At 37.3% G+C, this 18234-nt stretch overlaps 1 protein-coding gene across 3 annotated transcripts in view; it reads right to left on the bottom strand.

The window, feature by feature from the left end:
* Positions 1-18234, bottom strand: part of LRBA (LPS responsive beige-like anchor protein) — a 410805-nt gene that overhangs the window by 260545 nt on the left and 132026 nt on the right. For all 3 annotated transcript variants that reach the window (XM_017820154.1, XM_017820156.1, XM_017820155.1), the window contains exons 34-35: positions 16900-16964; positions 5566-5674 (exon numbers count right to left, since the gene is read on the bottom strand). In XM_017820154.1, the coding sequence (XP_017675643.1) occupies positions 5566-5674; positions 16900-16964 (174 nt within the window). The remainder of the gene's footprint in view (positions 1-5565; positions 5675-16899; positions 16965-18234) is intronic.

Raw genomic sequence — 18234 nt, 5'->3', positions numbered from 1 at the left:
GACAGGAGGCATATCCAAGGCAATGGGCACTCCTGTAATAAATTATAAAATAAAGTCAATTAGAGTACAAAATTCCCTCCCCCTCCTCACACCAAATCCAATTATTCCCACAGGCCTGGGTCTGCAGCAGTCTGCACACATAATCTAAGACAGTGCGAATCACCACATTTTTCAAGGTCATTTCTAGAAAACAATCTGGGTGGTAGCATGAAACCAGTTGTTGGAATTCAGGGATAAAGAGGCTCCTCTTCAGGATTTTCAGGTCTACCAAACACTCAGGGTGAGATTTTAAAAAATGCCTAAGAGACATGAGCACATAAATCCCAGGGACAGTGGGCAAAATTTAAGGTTATAAGGGTTATAAGTTATATTAGGAATGCTCACATTTCCACATTCACTGTAAATACGTGTGTTTCACTGCCACTTCACTAGAGAAATAAGTGAAATATTGCTTCATCGGGCTTCTCTGAGGCTCAATCACACTGTAAAATGGGTAAGTATGTCTCAGGTCTCCTTGTGACCTCCCCATATGTCTACTTTCATAGATGTAACTACTTACAGAGGTAGCAGTGAAAACATAGGTGAAGAAACTATTAGGAAAAAAAATTAAAATATAAAGGCTGACCTTTGTATTCTGCCACAGAAAAACCTCTCACAACCAATCCTTCACCTCCAAAACATGTTTTTGGGTTTTTGGTTTTGTTTTTTTTTTTTTTTTTACAATACCAGTTTAGAAGGAACACAGTATAACTGGTTTGCTCACAATTTGTTACATTACTTATATTATGTCCTATAAAAGGAGAGGCCTGGCACCAAAGTGAAGACTTTTTTTGTCTTTATCCAGGTTGCTAAGTTATAGGGTAGAGCCCCCTGGAGAGGGCAAAAAATTGCATGAGCTTCCCATGAAGGAAGCAGAGCACCTCCAGCTTGAAGGAGCTTCTGGAGTGCAGGACTGCAAAGGAGGGGTTTGCAATGCAAACGGAGACAGAGACTTCTGATTAAAAGGAAGAAACAGAAAAATAGCCAAGCCAATGACAGATGCCCTTCTTGCTATCAGACACAGAAGTAGTGGATGGGTTTTGCTGCTGTTCAAGACACTTGAAGTTTCTGAAAGAGAGAGCATTGTAAGGAAAAGAGAAAGAAGTTACAAGGAGAAGAAAGAAGATTTCTTTTCAAATCCTTTTAGTCTAAATCTATCTCACTCAGGCACTCAGGGTTTACTGCATATCTAAAGTTATAGCACTAACTAGAACAGCAGGCCAAAAAGAAAAACAAACCCAAAACTATCCCTGCTTTAGAGACTCTTCCTGTGCTTTTGTCATCCTACTTTATGGAAAGGGTTCCTCTCAGTATTCTGACCAACGCAGGGTCCCACCACATGGAGACACAGCAAAGCCCAATGAGACATTATGCAGCAAAGTGTGCACGTGTTGCATTTGCTCTTGTTTCTTTGTCTCCTCCTGGCTATGAAAGAATTGATAGGTGGATATTTCTCAATCCATTTCTGGAAGAAAAACATCTGTCCTGTACTCGCAATGAATTAAGAACCAAAAAGGAGTGGTATCTTTCCCTCTGGACCCTGTGCAACTTTTAAAATGTCCCCTGACGAATAATTTCTTGCATCACGTTTCTCAAGTGCAGTGTTCAGCATAGCAGTGCCTTTCCTATATTACTTATTTTCCTAGGTTTTTCTGTCCTCTTACAATGACCATCCTTTCCCCATTTATAACCAAATACTATACAATAATACATAACTACAGAACCTAGGTAAGAAGCTTGTCCAAATTTCCCATCCCTTCCTCCTGCCTCTATGTGGCTGAAATACCAGACTTCAGTTTTAAACGATGACAAGATAATTTGCCTTTTACTTTAAAATTGCCCTTGTACCATGGTGTAAATGTGTCCAAAATCTGACACACATATTGCAAGGCTCATCTTTGTCATGACTTTTAGAAATGGAGAATTAAAGCCAGGAAGCAGTAAACTTACTACAGATCTTTAAAAAGAAAATTGGAAGTTGGAATTTTGCTGACCCAATGTTACCATACGTGATATGAAACACCAGACATGCAAGTTTGAATAAAAATGAAAAATGGGTAATAGTCCTTTCCTCATTCTCATCTATCTCTGGTCTTTATCCCTCAGTCAACTGGATTCATCTCTGTTTTCCCCACAGCTCAGGTGGCAAAGTTTTCTTCTGATCTAAAACCACAAATGCTTGCCCCAACCACTTAAAAAACAAAAAAAAGCAAAACAAAACAAAAAAAAAAAAACAAACAAATGAAAACCAAAACAAAAAACAAACGAAAACCCAAAACAAAACAAAACAAACCTGCAGCTTTGCAACTAGCAATTACCAGAATCACAAAATGTTTTAAAATGTGATCAAATCCACATTTGCATATACCATTTTTCAGGGCTATGTGTTATAGGATCACTCTCTTTTCCAAGAAATTGTTCAATCTTTTTGGTGTACACAGGATCTGCTCGCTTTCTTCAGCTATCACATCTTAAGATGTGATTGGTGCAAAATATTTGTGTCAAATGTTAAAATTAGAAGAACTCACAGCATAAAAATCACGACACTGTTAAAGACATGACCTCTGGTTAGGGAAGTCTCTGAGCTGCATATCGCTGTATGATGAGACAGAATTTATGAAAGTACAGCCTATTTGCTTCCTTTTACAACTGCTCTTTTCCAGACACACGCCATGGCAGACAAGATGTTTCATTCAATGGACTGACCATGCAGAGTCTCTTTTATGACTGGGAGAATACCATCTTCATTTCAACTCATTTCCCAAGAACAGATGGCAGATGGAGCAGCAAATCCAGGAAAAGCGTGTATGCAGGTGACCAAACCACACCAGTCAGGCTAGCCAAAACAATCTGTAGCTTACAGCTTATCAGCTGCTACTCTGCTTCCTTCCAGCTCCTCAAGATGGAGAAATAAAGCAGATCAAAGGTTCCATCAATTGTTTCAAAGACCTTTTGCTCTTATTTATGAGTTCCACCTGTTACATTCCTGTAAGTGTATCCCGACCTGAGTGCTAAGACCAAAACAGGGGTATCAACATTGACACCCTTTCACACAACGGGAACACACCTACCAATTGCACACACAGCATGTCAGCAGCCCAACACAGCACAGATCCATCCCCATCAAGTGATGGAATAGCTCTGGTCTAGTCAAGTGGCAAATGAATTTCTGGGTGTGACAGAAGAATGTCAACTCTTCTATAGCCTGCAGCACCACTTTAAAAAGCTGTGAGAAAGACCACGGCTAAAAAGTACCATTGGGTTGAAACAAGTCAAGCACACTTGACAGGATGTGTGAAATGCAGACCATGCCATGGACGGATGGAACACAGTACACAAGAATTTCTGACTGTTAATGTGGCACCTGCAGATTCAGATGGATAAGAGTAATCATTCCCCTTCCACAAAGAAACACAACACTGACTGAAATCTGACAGACATCAGTAACCCTGACTTCATGAGACACCAGGTTTGTTGTTCAAGCATTTGATAGAATCCAAGCTATATATCCTCAGCTTTTACACCTGTGGAGGGGCCTCTGGTGGTCTAGTGGTTAGGGTGCAGGACTCTCACCGCTGCGACCCGGGTTCGATTCCCAGCCCCCCGGGCAGATGGAGCTCGTTAGCCCTGTGTGGCAATCCATCTAAGAGAAGGTCACTCTAAACAAACCTACGTTCTGAGACCCTCACTGCCACTGTCCAAGCTTGCTCGGCCCCGGCAGATGAACCTCAGGATTAAAGGGTGGGCTCAGTTCAGCGCACGCTGGGTCTCACCTAAAAAATCCACTGCGCAGGCTCGAAGGGTTAATGACCTTTCCCAAATCTTCGCTCGCGAAGACTGGCCATTATTACACCTGTGGAAGTCATGCTGGATCAAGGTTTTTCCAACACAGTACCAAAACTAAACTGGATGAACAGACTGCTGCTATTTTAGTATACTAGTTTCTGTTTAAGTTCCACCTGATGAGTTAAACTTCTTGAACCATCATACTGAGAAAGCACAAATCCAAACCAGCATCAACTGAAAGTATCAGCCAACTCTCACCCTAGAGAGTTGTCACAGCAAAACTCGGAGCTATATTAAAAATGTAAGTTGATGCTCAGCTTAAATTTCTTCCAGACATCATAAAAGGTGTCTTGAAACTGAAACAGGGCTAACAGTGAAGTTGTCACTGAACAACTGGATTCACTGATAGCCTGTATTTACATGACAGAAGCCTTTACTTCTCACATGTTTACTCCATGCCCACACTCCCCTTTGCAAATAGTTAGCATGTGAAGAAAAAAAGTGGGCTGTTCATCTAATCAATAAAGCCATGTCATGCATGGAGCTTCTGCATAAATCCAGAGCAAAAAGACGTCAAGCATGTCCCACTCCAGTGACTATCGGGCAACGAAGTAAAAAGATGCACTTTTCATCTCCACAGGACTGTCGCCAAACCCTTGATGTAATAAATGAAACATGCCTGCTATTTCACCATTGCAAAATGGTACTGTAGATATCTTACAGCATCTCTGTTTGCAGGAGGGGGTAGTTAGCTCTAGATGAAGTGCAGATATGTTATTAAACAACGCACAGCTTGAATCCTGGGGCCAGCACAGATGACCTTTAGAACATAAGCACTGTCTAAGACAAATATGCTTTCATCTTTGGGGAGTATTTTTTCAAGTAGAGATTTAAGAGAAAAACAGTTTAAAAATACGTTAAGCACAAATGTGCCTTCAATCTCTTAATGCTTCATTTTAAAAACAAAACCACAAGTAGTATCACATGTCAGAAGAAAGACTAAGTACACTTTAAGCAGAATATCAGTGAATTTAGTGAGATTTAGCTTTATTTTCATTTAGCCCAATAATTAAAGCACAGAGAAAGGATATGCAATGTAACTGAGATCCCAAATTGGAGGTATGACCAAAGTGATTCAGAAAAAAGGCTTGTATTTTATTACAAATAATACAAGTTTATTACAAAAAAAAGACCATCATTTCACTTTAGAATCCCTTAATTGGGGTGAAAATATGAAAACATAACAAAACCACACAGAGGCATGTAAAACATAAGGAGAATGGTTTTAGAGAGGGATTAAGTCAAATAGGAAATGATACAAAAAGAAAAAAAAGTAATTCCTCATTTTGCACTTCACAGGCTGTTACCATCTATCTTCAGTAAAGCCGGGGTTTTTTTCAGCTCTATCTTGACTGTGATGCTAAGCAGCTTTAACATATACAGTGATATTTGCTAAATGGAACAGAGCAGCATTGGTATGATAAAATTATTTCCCCCACAAACCAGGGTGTGCAGATTTCAACAAGTTCTGAGCCGCTCCACTCAGCCTGGTTTTCCATCAAAGTTACTGGCAAACTTATCAAATCACCCTATGACTGCAAAGCACTTCTCAGAATGGAACCTCCTGTGCTTGAAAAGCCCATATCACACACTGGAATCCTCAAACCCAGTGGGCTTGTTAGGTTTTTGTGGGGTTCCTCTGGTTTTTTGGGGTTTTTTCAAAAGGATTTCATTTCTTACCTCAAATTCAGCATGGCGGTTGATATCCTCTGCTCTCTGTCGGCTCAAGATAAATTCTGCTTCATTAGCCACTCGTACCAAATGGTCCTTCATGGTTTGACTCAGCAGCCTGAGGACAGAGAATATTTAAGAACTGCCCTGAGAGAATGAAGTCCAAAAAAAAAAAATCTGTAAATACAGCATATATACAAATATTTTGAGCTCTCCTAACTGACTTTATTGTGTTAAGAAAATAGTATAAATAAGGTTGAGGGGTAATACTCTGGCAAATAGTAAAACTGTATTTCGACAGTAAACCAAAGTAAGTATTAAACAAAATGTAAACATTCTAGACAGTCATTTGTTTAACCTGAAACAGAAATATGTAAGAAAATCTTTCACATACACATACCACAATATAAAGAAAAGTAAGCAGCTTATGCATATAAACATCCACAGTTAAAGCCCTAACGTAACTGATGTAAAGTCTAAATTAAAACCTGTGAATTGCAATGCAATATAGTTTTTTCTCCAAATGCAAAATTGAAATTTTATGCTAAGTATACATTTAAGTAATATTTTCAGGATTATAAACATTCTCAGTCTCACAAATGAAATGCTAAGATATACATTGTTCCAGGTTATGTACAGAAAAAAAGCTGTAATTCAATCTGAGATTTCTGAGGCCTTCATAAACCCTGAGTTTATGAATGGCATAAGAGCTGGCAGATTGAATTACAACCCAATTATTCTGTGAGTTTACATATTGTTACTAAAAACATTTCCTTTTTAATTAGTTACACTGGGATTCATAGTTAAAACTGCCTATACAGGAGCAACACTGTTTTAGAAGGTGCACATTTCCATAGGATCACTCAAAGATACACAAGATAAATCCATTACACGTTCTACTAATTAGTTCTTTAAAATATCTCTTATTAAAGCTTTTTTCTTAAGGTTTTCAATTTTAGAAAAAGAGTAGCAGAACATAAAATCATTTGTTTGCCTTGTACACATAAGTTAAAGTACATTTCAACAAGTTCATAGTCTAATAAGAGCCTGTCTTTATAACCACAGGATTTATTGTGCAGGATGTCTTCTAATGCATACAATATTAGTTCTATCCCAAATAACTTATTTATCTGAAATACGGTTCCACCTGTCTCTAACTGTATATTTGAAAGTATGAACATCAATGCTCTGCTCTCTCTTTTCCAATGCCATTCAGAATTCCACACTTGCAGTAGACTTGCAGGTCACAAGCCTACTCCCACGAGAAGAAATCCAGAGGCAGAACAACACATTTGTTCACTGCCCCTCTCATTACAAGGCTTGGAAAACTGCAGCACAAAAGCCACCTGAGGCCATGAGCTCATGAACCAGTCAAGCTGGTGGATTACTGTCTCCCCATTCATGAAGTCTTGATAAAAGAAATATGCATAACTCACTATTTGAAGCACAACTTCACCTTCTGTTTGGGGAGGCTTGTACAAGAGAAGCCTCTATTTTAAAACAACATTATAATTTTTTTAATTTTTCTATTTTAATAACTTTTTAGAATGGAAGTAGCTGCTGATCAACAAACATGCAATTCTACCAATTTATCTGCATGCATTATTGACTTTACTTTCAAAGACTTGCAGAACCAGCATTGCTGCAACAATGTAAATTCAATATCGTAACTTCTCATGACATAAAATTGAGAAAACAAACTAGTTAAGAAGGCATTGTTCATGCACCGATAAAAAGAAACCCCAAATCTCTGTCTCTACAATTTACAATGATGTTCAGTTAAAATAAATATCTACTAATAAACCAGCAACAAGAAATTTTGCATAACCAATTTCATAGTCTGGGCAGATTCCAGGCGTTTTGACTCTTTCTCTATGATCCCCAGTAGCACATTTAAATCTGACAGAGAAGCTTTTAAATAAACATTTTTTTATCAAAGTGCAAACTGACTAAAAATGCAGGGGGACCATAAATACTCATGTATTACAATTTACATGTAACACAGCTCAACACTATGCCATTACTTTCATTGAGTTTCTCTATACCAGTATCTTCTGCTAGCCTGATCAGGCTTTGAAAAATACTAGACATCTTCTAGAAGGTCTACTTTAATCTAAAAATCGTTATCCTCTAGAAGTCCCACTTTTTTTCATCTGTTCATGAAATCACCCTATATAATAATTGTTCTAACACTTTACATTTAGTAGATAAAAAGGAAAACCATGTTGTAACCACTGTTGGCCCATCACGTTAGCGACTGTATTATGGCACTAGCTGTACATTTGCAGACATGATGGACATGTTCCAAACAAAGCACAAAACTACATTCCCTCACATAGGAACAACGTTCTCAAAACAGAATAGAAGTGTACCCAGTGAAAACAAAGAGCTTTCAAGTCTCAGAAAGAGCTTTGTCTCTTATGGATCAGTTGCCACTTCTGTCATCCACACCTCTCCTTACTAATCCCACACACTTGCCTCATTTTCTCTATGATACTCCACACAGGGCTAGGTCAGCTAGATAAAACTGAGACAAGATTTTGTACATAAATCCTAGTTGAACTTGTCCTTCTGCCAACCAAGAATTCTTACAGCTAACAACCAAGGAATTGTCAGAGCTTAGCATAAGCAACTACTGGTAACGTCAAGCTATTTTCAGAGAAAGCTAAATTATTCATATTATTACACAATTACTTCTGTTCTTACAAATTCCCAAATGCAGGAATGAAAGGTCTTAACAAAACAACAATAAAAATTATTTACTCACATAAATGAAGTCTATATGAAACATTATACTGGTTTATACCATATGTCAGCTGTGTTCATTCTATACTTTCAAGAAATTTAAATTTTAATCTTCTTTTTCAGTCACCTTTTCCAAACACTGCATATCCTTAGATTAACTTTCTTACAACAAACAATTCAAGTTGTATCATCACCTAGGGCAGTTTGGATTTTCTTTATGAAAACAGTATCCACATACACTGCACACCACTCAGATTTCTATTTCGAAATTACCCCTAAGTGTGGGACTTTGCAAACTAAATATATATCTATAAATAAATGTAATGATGGCATGATATGAGAGGATTCTATAGCCACCATTAAAAATCAAAGGCCAATACAAGCTCACGGCACCTGTATAAATGAACATCTTTGCTTATATGTCTAAAATGAAGTTTAAATCATCTACTAAACACTAATTTTGGTAACCTTGGCAGCTGCTACTTTATGGAAAAGGTAAATAAAACATTGAACAGAAAGCTCACTGCTTTCAATAGAAACAACTGTTTGTAGCCAAGAAGACCAGTGCTGAAGCAAGGAAAAGAATCTGACTCTTGCTGAAGTGTTAGTTCAGCTCCAAATTACATACAACACATTTGGTACATGTGGGAGAGGCTACAAACCGTATTACCTAGATCAGGTGATTTTTAGGGACAAATGCTTTCTTCTTAAGGAAAAGTTTAGAAACATCGGGTTTGCCTCACTAAGACAGTAAGTGCACTTCATGATTTAAAGGATCATAATGGTCCTTTCCGGTTCCTGCTCCGGCCTCCTGCACAGATTCTACACAGATCATTAATGTCTTCTTCAAAATAGTTTCACTTCCTCCATCAAGTCTGTACTTTCTGTTTGAGCTACAGCATACCTTTCCCTTTTTCTGCACTTTTTGACTTTTTTTTTTTTTTAAGAGCATACCTTCACTTTTTTTTTTTTTTAAGGTTTGAAGATCATAGCATCATGGAATGACTTGGGTTGGAATGAACTTTATTACAGATCACCTAGTTCCAACTCCCTGGTGTGGGCAAGGTCACCTTCCACTAGACCAGGTTGCTCAGAGCCCCATCCAACCTGGCCTTGAACACTTCCAGGGATGGCGCATCCACAACTTCTCTGGGCAACCCATTCCAGAAAAAAAGATACTTTACACCATGTTCTCCCACAAAGAAGTTCTATAATATGGCAACTAGTGCCAATTAAAATAACCAAACAGATAAAAAACACAAACAAAAAACCCCCAGTCATAACTATTTCTTGTCTGCTTTTATCCTGACTTTTTACCCAGCAACTAGATCACATTAGTTCTTCTTCTGTCAAATAAAAATTCTACCTAAAACATCTCTAAATACTTTTTTTCTACAGCAAAAGGACATCTTTGCCTTTCATTGAGTAAACACGTAGATTAACTTCTTCTCTCTTCCAAAGTATGCACACCCAAGCTGAAACAAAATCTCTAAGTCTATTAATTTCCTTCTTGCTTCATTTCTATGCAGACCCATGGACCATGCTTCCCTTATACTACTATCTCACATATCTGCTTATTTTTTTCAGTGTTATTAAACACCAAAATAGTGCTGAAAGTGGCAATTTACACTCCACTTTCCCTGCCAGATTCCCTTCTCGTTTGTTTTTATTTATGACACGCTACTGAGTTAGGATTTTTTTTTTCTTATCCTAACATGAGAAGACTGTGGATGGATATGTTCTGTAGAAGTTAGACATGATATCTACGATTTTAAAGACTCTGGATAACAGGTCTACTCATCTGCTTTCAGTGCACACCAGATTCCAGGTCTCAGACAGACTTTTATTACTTCGTCTAAGCAGTTTCTTTCCAGACTAAAATATTTAAAAACATGTGATTAACTTTGAAAAGAAGAGTAGCCTAGTAAAAACAAGCAAGGGAATGGATTCCATGCTGGAAGTTCAATATATACTTGCATACTTTGCTGGGTCAGGAATGAAGTGCTAAACCACTGAGAGAAGGAGTTCCAGATAAATACATGAGACAGACTGATTTTCATTGTCATGGAAGAGAAGACCATGAGAATCAGAGCTAGAACTTTTTCTCTTATTTCTGACTGCTGAATCCTTAGATGATCAAGGAAAAAGTTAAGCTTCTCCTAACATCAGGTAAAAAAGAGGAGGTACAAGAGGGAAAAAATGGAACAGAAATATATATGCAAGCAGAAGTAAGTGAGAGATTGAGAAATCCTGGGTTAGCATTACTGATGTCCAACAACTATCAATTTTAGTCAAAGTATGAAAAAAGCTTTACAGTAGGTGACATTTAAAACAGCTATTTAGGCATAAATCTATCATGAAGTACTACAGGGAGAGACTGTGTATGTTCCAAACACTATCATAGTGAACCCTGAGACAGCCAAGAGAGGTAAGCTTTCCTACTTGCACTCCTCATAAACACACCACATGAGAGATCCTCTAACTTCAAAAGGAGATATGTTCTGCAGGGATACACACTTTATGAGATCTTTTACAGGATCTGACTGTTCAATGTGTTAAGTGTTGGAATTACTGACGCAAGGAAGTTTTAAAATTGCTTTGTGGAGCACATACTTTACAGATCTGCTATTCAATTCTCAAAAATACTAAGCTAAGTCCATAAGGTCCTGAAGACTGAAGTTTGAACACATTTATCCCCTTAAAATATGAAAGGGGGGGGAAAAAAGGGAAGTCCCAAAATTGTGCGGACTTGTCAGCAGAAAATGTAACAGCACCTTGAAAAGACAGCTAAGGAGGGACACACCAATCCAATCTTTTCTATCTAGGAGAGCCTCTTAGGGCATGTCAGAGCCTACTGAAAACCGTAGTGTTCACATTCCAAGAGACACTGCATACTCTGATTTCTGAAAATGTACCATCAGATAGCAATAGTACAATATGCAGAAGAATGCAGCATAAATATCATTTATTTATTTTTTAAAAGCAGATATTACCAAAAACTTTCTGCATTAAAAAAAAAATTAATTTCCAGGCACGCAGAAGTGTTTTATGAATTTCCTTTTTCATAGATCCAGCAAATTAGTTACGTATCTCACAAGCAAATCCTACCTTTGTCACACACATACCTTTCAAAGTAACTATTTCCAATAATAAAAATTTTACATTAATTTTTAATTAAGACGCAGTTCTCCCCAAAAGCTTCTGCTTACCCATTAAATTGCAGCAAAGATCCAGTTACTCAAAATGATGCAATTCAAATCCAAGCACAAGTAATCAAAATTCAGTGAAACAAAGAAACTGTTTCAAAAATGGTTGTGCGTGTCACACAAAAAAAATCATGTAGTGTCAAGAACCCCACCTCAAGTCAAGTTATTTGCCTTTGAAATACATCCAGGCTACAATTTCTGATGTTCAGCACATTTGAAATGTTTTTTAAAGTCTAGCCTAATGGTCTTCCATAGTTCAAATTGACACATAAACAAAGCCTCTCCTGCTACAAAAACAAACCAATAACATAATAACTCAGAAATCGCCAAAAATCTCTTTTACAAAACCTACCACTTAAACAGAATGGGTTGCTAAAAACAAAAAGGAATTGTGGAAAACACCCTTTTTTTCTCTTACAAATCAAGACTAAGGCGCAGGTTCTGTGTTATCAGAATCTCAGGACAAGGAGGCTGCAGCAAGGGGGGGAGCAGACTGGTAGTAATCAATTCTAGTTTGGACGCGACTGCATTTACCATTTTTTTTCCTGGTCAATTATGCACGAAGTCTGTCAGTTATCATCCATTTTTTCATTAGTAGCTGTATTTTTCTAACTATTTTCCATCACAGGAGTTGCTCCTATGGCAACACACACTCTAACACTCATTCCTTGAGAGTGACCGCAGTGCTGCAAGTGAAAGACAATCGAGTGGGGCAGTCGACATCTGTCCCCTATTTTCCCTTCGGAAGGAGTCCAAGTAATTGGCCAACTAGTTGGATTGCCAAGAATTTCAATATTAAAAATATTTGCATCTATGATCAGTCAAAAGCAATACGTACAATTTAAGACAAGGAACAGCAGGTGACATATGTAGAAATTTTCTTAGTACAGTTCTTAAAAAAAAAAAAAAGCTATAGAAATATAGATGATTACAGCATTCCAGATTTTATACTACTAGATGTTAAGTATTGAGAGAATAATACCAATTACATTTGGAGAGGTTTGGGACCTTTTTTTGCTTGACTGGTGGAATTTTTACTTGCTAAAGATGTTAAATTTGCATGCTGTCTGCCTTCCTTCTTCTCTCAAAAAATGTTGAGTTAATTGGATAATTCCAAAAATTGTTTTTAATAGAAGGCTAGAGTTTCTCAAAAAATAATAATTTTAAATCCAACGGAGCACAAAAATCCTTGCAAGTATCCTTTTGGGAAAAAAAACCAAAACCAAACTGTTTTCAACTACACCAAAAGACATATTAGAAAATCTTTTGATATGGAGGGGAGAATTTTGATTAGATTTCATTACTCATTAGACATTAGAGAATGTAGCAATAAGAAAAAGCTACAGAAAAACAAACTTCATTAGTTCTGCTTCTCCAGGATACACTTGTGAATCCCTTAAGTTTTGGGTTGATTGGTTTGGTTAAGGATTTGAAAAGGCAAAGGAGAAGAAATTAAACATAGACTGTGCGGGTTTAATGAGATTATCTTTCAACCAAACATTATGTGATATTTTTTTCAAAGCAACTGCTGTGTGAATATTCATTTACAAGTGTATAAAAATGTACGTATAGAACACTGGTCTGTAATTCTTTGGATGGCCAAGAAAACTATGCTTGAGAAAATTAAAATTAAGCATCTTCAAGAGTCTATTCAACCGAAAATTGGAAAGAATAATTGCTGCAACATGCTTAGGAGACTGATCCCTCAACCCCTGCCATGCCAAACCCATTATCACCCCAAAGGGGATAATAACTGTCATGCCTAGTCTCGAGCTCGAGTACGTTTGTTAGTGCACTGACTGATACAGAAAACAAGGTCCAGCATAAGAGATGCTTCACACTAAAGTGTGCTAATGAATCAAAGCGACAGGAGAGAGTTTTAACCTTCACAGAGCAAAGGAGTTGTTTGCTAACTAGTCAAGTAGAGGAAATAAGAGCCTAACAAAAGCGACATTTGTGCATGCAAGGAAATAAAACAAAGCTGTTTGGGTTTTTTTTAAGTTCATAAATAATAGCTGGGCCATCTTGTGCAGAAGGAGGAGACATTATTAGTTCCAGGGTGAAAAAAAGGAATCAATCTGGACACCTCTGAAGTCTCTTGGCCATGACAGTGAACTAGATCACACCTAAGGGATGGTATTGGTGAACAAATTCCCTCATCAGTAAGCTCTCAGGTTCAGGCTCCAAAACAGACTCTCCCTAAAGGGAGGACCTGAAGGTGAAAGGCAAGCACAAAGAAAGAAATCTACACTGACAGAAGTTCAGTAGGCTAAGGAAAACATTTTGCAACCTATACTTCTGCTGCACAGATGGCTCAGTATGTGGAGAAGCTGTGGGTACAGGCACCTTTTTAACAAGGTTTCAAAGAGCATTAACAGCATTCCCAGACATTACAATAATAGCGAACAATACTTGCTCTTTTTTATTAAAAACAGCTTAATGTTCAGTGTAGCAGTGTACTGAAATTGATGTTTCTTTTCCTGCACAGAAAGAAGATATTCTCCCATACCTGCTCCTTTACCTTTTCACTTCTATTCTGTAGCTTCCTGGTTTTCTGTGCAGGCTTTTTACTTTCTACAATGCCTGTAAACTGTCCTTCAAGACTTTGGTTGTGTGTTTCAGTTTTAGGAAGGTTTACAGTTCTGTATTTCCACAAAAAAGCCTCCTGTTTTGAGATTGTTCTTCAGTTCAAGATTCAAAATTTCACTAGGCACAAACCAATCAATTCTGCTATACATGGGAAGTAGATGTGATATACCTGGAAAGCCTGGGAGCAACTGTGTGTGTACCACATTAGTTAGTTGTGAACATGACGAAATTCAGACCAACACATTCTGAGCGCAGCACGCACACTGGAGACCTTATGAGTCCCAGAGACAAACTTTCTGCACATATTTCTGTCCAGGGAATCCTAGCCAAAACATGGCAAGCCTAAACATAAAACTTTCAACTGCTGTGAGAGAGAGAGGTACATTGATACCTTCCACATAAAACCAAAAAATACATTTGAAAGCAAGTATAAGAAGAGATTTATATCCCCTCTTCCAAACGTCTTCCAGAAAGATTTTTTCAGTCATCTTATTTGCCTGATAAACAAAACCTGTAGAACACATCTCAAACTGGAATATCCTCTGGCATTGTTAGTCCAAAAAACTAGAAATAAATATCAGGAACAAATCCCTGGTTTACAAAGGTTATAGGATGACCACGATTTTCTCCACCAAGGCAGCAGACAAGAGAAATTCTGTGATACCACAAAATCGAGGCAGTTCTTCCAGTCTTTAATTTTATTTTATTTATTCCAGCTCTCACGCCATGGTACCCTACAGACATCCTTCCTTACTTGCTGTACCAGTTCAGTTTGTTCAACCACCTTCTCTTCTTTTCTTGTGCACTTCTAGAAACAACTTAAAATTCAGCTTTTATTATGAATTCATGCAGCTAAGGTCTGAATTGGTATCTATTTTCTTAAGTTTTAATTAAAATATTTCAGCTTCTGGAGTTTCTCAGATTATAATGTTATGGTAAAAATACATAAAAATAGCAAATACAAGAAAATCCAAGGCCGGAAGTGTTTTAGTCTTAGTTTATGCCCAAGGAAAATAAATGCAAACTGCATAAAGGGAAGAAATATAGAATATAGTTCCTGTCATATGAGGGATAATAGTTTCATTTTAGTGAATGCTGAAAAGCCACAAAGCACAGCAATGACCGATTCAGCAATAACTTTAAACAGCAATGGAGAAAAATGGAGACAGATAAAAAAAAGCCATTCTTAAGAAATTAATCCCCTCTCCTCTTCACCCTAATGAAAGTTATGTTCCCACTTTAAAAAAAAAAAAAAACTAAAACACAAGTCTGCTACAAGTCAGAAATGAAGTAACAATTACTTAGACATTTTCTTCTAACCAAAACCACACTTTTCAGTCTTCAAGGGATCATTTGTCCCTGAGACAACCACTCTGCTCAGGCCAGACTACAGGTTATTGATGTTGTTTATGGAGGTGGGGGAGTGATTCCATCTGTCTGTGATGGGCACTGCAGGTTTTGAAGAGAAAACAGTCAATCCCAAGCAGCTTACTGATAGAATGCTCTCTGAAAGCCTGACCTGGACAAGCTGAACAGCTACCAGGTAAGTGCTACTTACAGCTCAGTCTCAGCAACTGATTTGTTCACGATAATCATCTTACACAGATGAACCTTACATTGTGGTTTACGTGTGTGTGGGATCTCTATGTTATCTATGCTAATAAAACATTAATCAAGGGCCAAATTTATAGCGGGCATTTTGTAAGGAAGGTCAAGACAGGTCAGCCTCACATAATAGGAAACAACTACAGGCTAGATCTTAACACTGTAACTGAACACCCTTGTTACTTTACCTTGGCCCTTGGGATCAAGACTAGTAGCAAAATGTTTTTTCTGTCTGAGAATGGTGTTTCTCCTACCATAAACTGAAATGTAACCATCAAAATGGCCATTATTTTTACGTATCTTGAGAACATCCACACATTTTAAGAGAAAAATTCTCAAATAGCCATTTTCCCCTTTCCTACAATGATAAAAAGATATTTATATAGCATATTAATTTATGTGATAAATGATTTTGTTTTGAATTCAGTAGCTGTTCTAGTCATGTAAAATTTATTGTCTATTGGGATTCTTATGAGCTGAAGTTACTAACAGAATTTAGGTTTAAAGAAATGGCTTTTCTTATAGCACACCTTAGCTAATTCATTAAGATGCGTTTAAAAAAGTCCTTAGAAAAAAAGTAAATATTGCTCTTGTCTGCCTCAACATTCAATTCCTAATGAAGAAAATACTGATGGTTCTGAATAGTCACTACAAGTCAAAGAGCATGGCCTCATCACCTGCTCTGTCATTTTCTATAAGTTCCAGTAATACACATATAAAGTTATGGCTAGAGCATAAAACTAATTGGCAATATTAACAGATTTTTTTTCCTTAAAAGGACTCCTTTCTATTTTATGAGGTAGATCAGAAATAAATGAGCAAACTGGAATCTAATTTTTGAAACAGAGGCTTATCTTACCGTTCCTAGCTATAATGTCTCTCAAATATCAATTCCCTTTCTCAAGAGATTAGCTGAATACAAATTATAGTTTCAACATTAACCAGTACACAAAGACAGGAAGAAAGAAAATCCATGACACACAGATAAGCGAAATATTTAATGTCACTAAAGAGCACTCAGATTCTGCAAAATCCCATACTCAGAATGGAACCAAAGTACCAAAGAATATGAAATCATGCCTGTGGAGCTCAAAGAAAATGACACAAAAAGGAAAAAGAAAAATTATTTTGAAAAAAATTCAAGCCACACAAGTTCCTGAAAGCTAAGACCGAGATTCTATCAAATATTGTGACTTACCTTCCTTCATTAACAAGCTCAATAAAGGCAAGGCCAGCATTCTTCTGTATAGAGTTTTGCCACTCCTGGGGGGGGAAAAGAAGAGAAAACTGTAGCTGCATAAAAACAAAACTAAGAAGAGACATTTTCAGCAACAAAAATCACACACTTTCTTTTCAGTTTTAGCAACTTACACCAGCATTAGCAAACATACAAGGCATTAATTGTGTGCTAATCAGGAAGAATGAATGCCATCATGAAGGAACAGGACAGGATTGTTTACTCAAGGTCATATTCTGTTGAGGGGAGAAGAAAATACAAAAACATCCCACAAAGGACTCCGTTATTTTCTTTTGCTATGTCATGTGATAATTCTGAACTTAGCCCAGTTCAGTGATGCTTTTTGCCTTATTGAACCCTGATAATGCTAGAAAGTGTTTTACATTAATGCAAGGCTCATTCTTTAGACACAAATTTCTCTTATAGCTTGAAGTCTAGTTAGCATATTTGCTGAAAATAATCCTCACTTCAGCATCCAACAGCTATCTCTACTCATAAAAAATATCTGTTAACAATACAAATATTGCACCATTAACACACAAGTCTGTTTCAAAAAAATTTAACGTATTTTTGACACACTGAAATTATGGTAGGGGCAGACACACATGCACTGCACATTCCTTAAACGCAGCCAAACTCTGAATTACCACAAAATTCTACACCTCTTAAACACGTAGGTGGGTTTTGGCTGGCCCTCATAAGAGACACAGTGGAAAGAAACCAACCCAGCTGACCTAGCACTGGGGCTTGTTTCCCTCATTTGAAAGCTGAGGAGAAACGTTTAACAAAAACACAAACTAGATTTTCAGTCCTCGACCAAATAGGGACAAGTTGACCAAGCTGGAAATTAGGGTAGTAAATGTGTAAACCTTATATTTTGGCATAAATGTAGAGGCATTTGGATAGAACAAGACAAATATAACTTTTGATTTAAATTCTACACTTTTCTAATCTAATATAAAAGACTGATTCTGCAGCAGACAGATAGTTAAGTTCCATGTACAGCTTCCTTAATTTTTTAGTCCTTGTTGTACGAAAAAATAATCCTAATGATTATCCACATCAGTACTTCTACCACTATGGATCTTTTCAAAAACCTCATCAGCTCCAAGGCAGGCAAAAAGTGCAAAACTGCAAATATGTCAGACTTCAAATTTCAGATTTCTGAAAGTAGGAGGTTTTGATATGCAGTGTCATAACACGATTTTGCTGCTCAGTGTTGCAGAATTCTCTCTCAGTCAGTGACACAAAGGTTTGATCAGACACACACAAGAGCCACTAGAACAATGTTGTTTG

Source organism: Lepidothrix coronata, unplaced genomic scaffold, assembly GCF_001604755.1.
Source record: "Lepidothrix coronata isolate B3197 unplaced genomic scaffold, Lepidothrix_coronata-1.0 Scaffold79, whole genome shotgun sequence".
NCBI classification, from domain to species: domain Eukaryota; kingdom Metazoa; phylum Chordata; class Aves; order Passeriformes; family Pipridae; genus Lepidothrix; species Lepidothrix coronata.
This window is presented reverse-complemented; position numbering and strand designations above follow the sequence as displayed.